This window comes from Sinocyclocheilus anshuiensis, unplaced genomic scaffold, assembly GCF_001515605.1.
Source record: "Sinocyclocheilus anshuiensis isolate Anshui unplaced genomic scaffold, SAMN03320099.WGS_v1.1 scaffold1543, whole genome shotgun sequence".
NCBI classification, from domain to species: domain Eukaryota; kingdom Metazoa; phylum Chordata; class Actinopteri; order Cypriniformes; family Cyprinidae; genus Sinocyclocheilus; species Sinocyclocheilus anshuiensis.
Window position 1 is genome coordinate 743118 of NW_015551074.1, and position 2937 is coordinate 746054.

General features: G+C 36.0%; 1 protein-coding gene across 1 annotated transcript in view; it reads left to right on the plus strand.

The window, feature by feature from the left end:
* Positions 1-2937, plus strand: part of LOC107662214 (dual specificity protein phosphatase 16-like) — a 27286-nt gene that overhangs the window by 21135 nt on the left and 3214 nt on the right. Inside the window, exon 6 of the mRNA XM_016452145.1 lies at positions 2065-2188. Within this exon, the coding sequence (XP_016307631.1) occupies positions 2065-2188 (124 nt within the window). The remainder of the gene's footprint in view (positions 1-2064; positions 2189-2937) is intronic.

Here is a 2937-nt window from a genome sequence, read left to right on the forward strand (position 1 = left end):
TATCCCCACACACACACACACACACACACACACACACTCTCTCTCTCTCTCTATTCTCTATTAGAGCTGTGACAAAGGGCTTTGACTGTGACCTCTGACCCCCCACCCCCAGGTCACCTCTAGCCTCATTAGCATATGGGAGGGGCTTGTAGATGGTCTGGTGAGCTCGTCTGGTTTGAGCAGCAGCTGCGATACATACACACACATGACAGCCAGATGGAGAGACACACACACAGGCAGACGGGTGTTTGTGTGTATTTTATCAAAATCATCTTTTGACATTTCATATTTAACATGGATAAAAGACAAGAAATGCACACATACCCCACAGCAGTGGTTCCCAAACTTTTTGCAGCGTGCACCCCTTTCTAGTGTTTGACACATGTCAAGCACCCCCACCACCGTACTCCGGTTAAACACCACATTTTTTACTGCAATACAAGTATAAATACAAGTATTCACTGTATACAGGGCTTGACATTAACTCTTTTGCTCATCAGCCACTGTTAATGGTTTTCCAAAATTACTAGCCACTCAGCATTTTCACTGGCCACAATTTTGTTGCTGGAAAATTACATTTTATATGACTAAAGTTACTGCATATTAAAATTTATTTGAATTGATTTCCAGGTCTTTCTTTTTTTTTGCCTATAAAAAGGGCATTTCTATGGAAGCCCGTTTCCGCCACTGAATGAAAAAAAAAGGTAATTGCGACTTTTTATCTCACAATTCTGACTTTTTTTCTCAGAATTGCGAGATATAAACTCGCAATTGCACTGCAAAAAATGGCTTATCTTGCTTAGTATTTTTGTCTTGTTTCCAGGGAGAAAAAAAAACGAAATGAAGTGCATTTTGCTTAAAACAAGTAAAATTATCTGCCAGTGGGGTAAGTAAAATACTCTTGTTTTAAGCTAAATGCACTTAATTTAGTTTTTTCTCCCTGGAAACAAGACTAAATATCTTAAGTCAATTGGCTTATCTAGTAAAAGTATCTTGATTTAAGAATTTTTAGATATTTTGACTAGAAACAAGACAAAAATACTAAGTAAGATAAGCCATTTTTTGCAGTGTGCGAGTTAAAGTCCAATTTTGAGGGGGGAAAAAAGACTGACATGTTCTCAGAATTGCAAGTTTATATCTCACAATTCTGAGAAAAAAAGTCAGAATTGCGAGATAAAAAGTCGCAATTACCTCTTTTATTTTTAATTCAGTGGCGGAAACGGGCTTCCATACATTTCCCCCTAACCTAATAAGGTTAAATGCATGTGTCATCTTTCATATCAAATTCTTACATTTTATTCATAATTTCACTTAATATAATAAGACTCTATAGGGCTGTTACCAAGCAGCTGAAGTGGCATTTAGATGCATTTACACAGACAATTTAATGAAGCTGAAATGTAGCATGAATGCATTAACACTGCAAAATTACAACAGCATAAATAATGCTGTGAGCTTGGTGTTTTAGATCAGGTTTTTTTATTTACAAATATGAAAAGTTGTAATAAAATAAAAATAAAAAGTTACTTTTAAATTTGAAAGTAACCCGCCAGCAGGTGGCAGCAAGTTGCCTGTCTTAATGAGCGAGTCATTGAGGCATTCAAACGAATCATTGACTCAAATTATTAATTCAAAAATGCGAACCATTCAGTAGCCTAACGAAACACCGCTGACGCTGTGTGTTGCTCAGAGACGCGCGACAGTTCTGCTGCTAAGTTTGTTTGGAACTATTTTCGTGCAAAAACAGTCACATTGACATTATTGTACTAAAATGTATGCCCTAATATAATCAGTCCATTTACTCCAAAAAAATTACAAAACAAACCAAACTTCTATGTAGGTTCTTAAAGAGGAAGAGAGTTTTTCCAGTTCAGTTTTAGTTTGTTTTCCTTCCAGTTAGCAGTTATAGTGTTTTGAACTTTGTAAACATTTAATTTCTCCCAGATTAACTTTCACAGATTTCATCGGTCAGACATGCTCATGTGACTGTAGAACTAATAATGAGGGTCATGTTGAGAGTGGGAGGTCAGCTGACAGGAAGTGTTTTTGTGTGTTTCCTGTCAGAGAAAGCCAAGGCCAGTAACGCCAGAGTCCTGGTCCACTGTTTGGCGGGAATCTCTCGCTCGGCCACCATCGCCATCGCTTACATCATGAAGAAGATGGACATGTCGTTAGATGAAGCGTACAGGTACTACAGCAGATTCTGTGAGCCTTAATTCATTTGTGTTAATTAAAGGATGAATCTCATAGTACTTGTTGAGCTGAATTTAATTGGTTGATTTAAAGATTAAATCATCCTTATATGAAAAGAAATACAGAAATTACTTGTACTTTTAGCTTAATAAAAGGTTCTGTTTTGCCTGGAGTGGCTCACTATGGAAGCCCGTTTTTACAAGATAAAAAGTCGCAATTACCTTGTTTTATATTTTATCCAGTTTATATCTTGCAGTTCTGACTTTTTTCCTCACAATTCTGACTTTTTTTCTCGCAATTCTGACTTTTTACTCGGAATTTTGACTTTTTTCTCGTAATTGCGAGTTTATATCTTGCAGTTCTGACTTTTTTCCTCACAATTCTGACTTTTTTTCTCGCAATTCTGACTTTTTACTCGGAATTTTGACTTTTTTCTCGTAATTGCGAGTTTATATCTTGCAGTTCTGACTTCTTTCTTGCAATTCTGACTTTTTTCTTGTAATTGCGAGTTTATATCTTGCAATTCTGACTTCTGACTTTCAATTCTGACTTTTTTCTCGCAATTCTGACTTTTTTCTTTGCAATTCTGAGTTTATAACTCGCAATTCTGACTTTTTTCTCACAATTTTGACTAGTTAGCTTGCAATTCTGAGTTTATAACTCACAATTCTGACATTTTTCTCTTACTATTGCTTTTTTCTTACAATTCTGACTTTTTTTTCTCTCAGAACTGTGAGATATCAA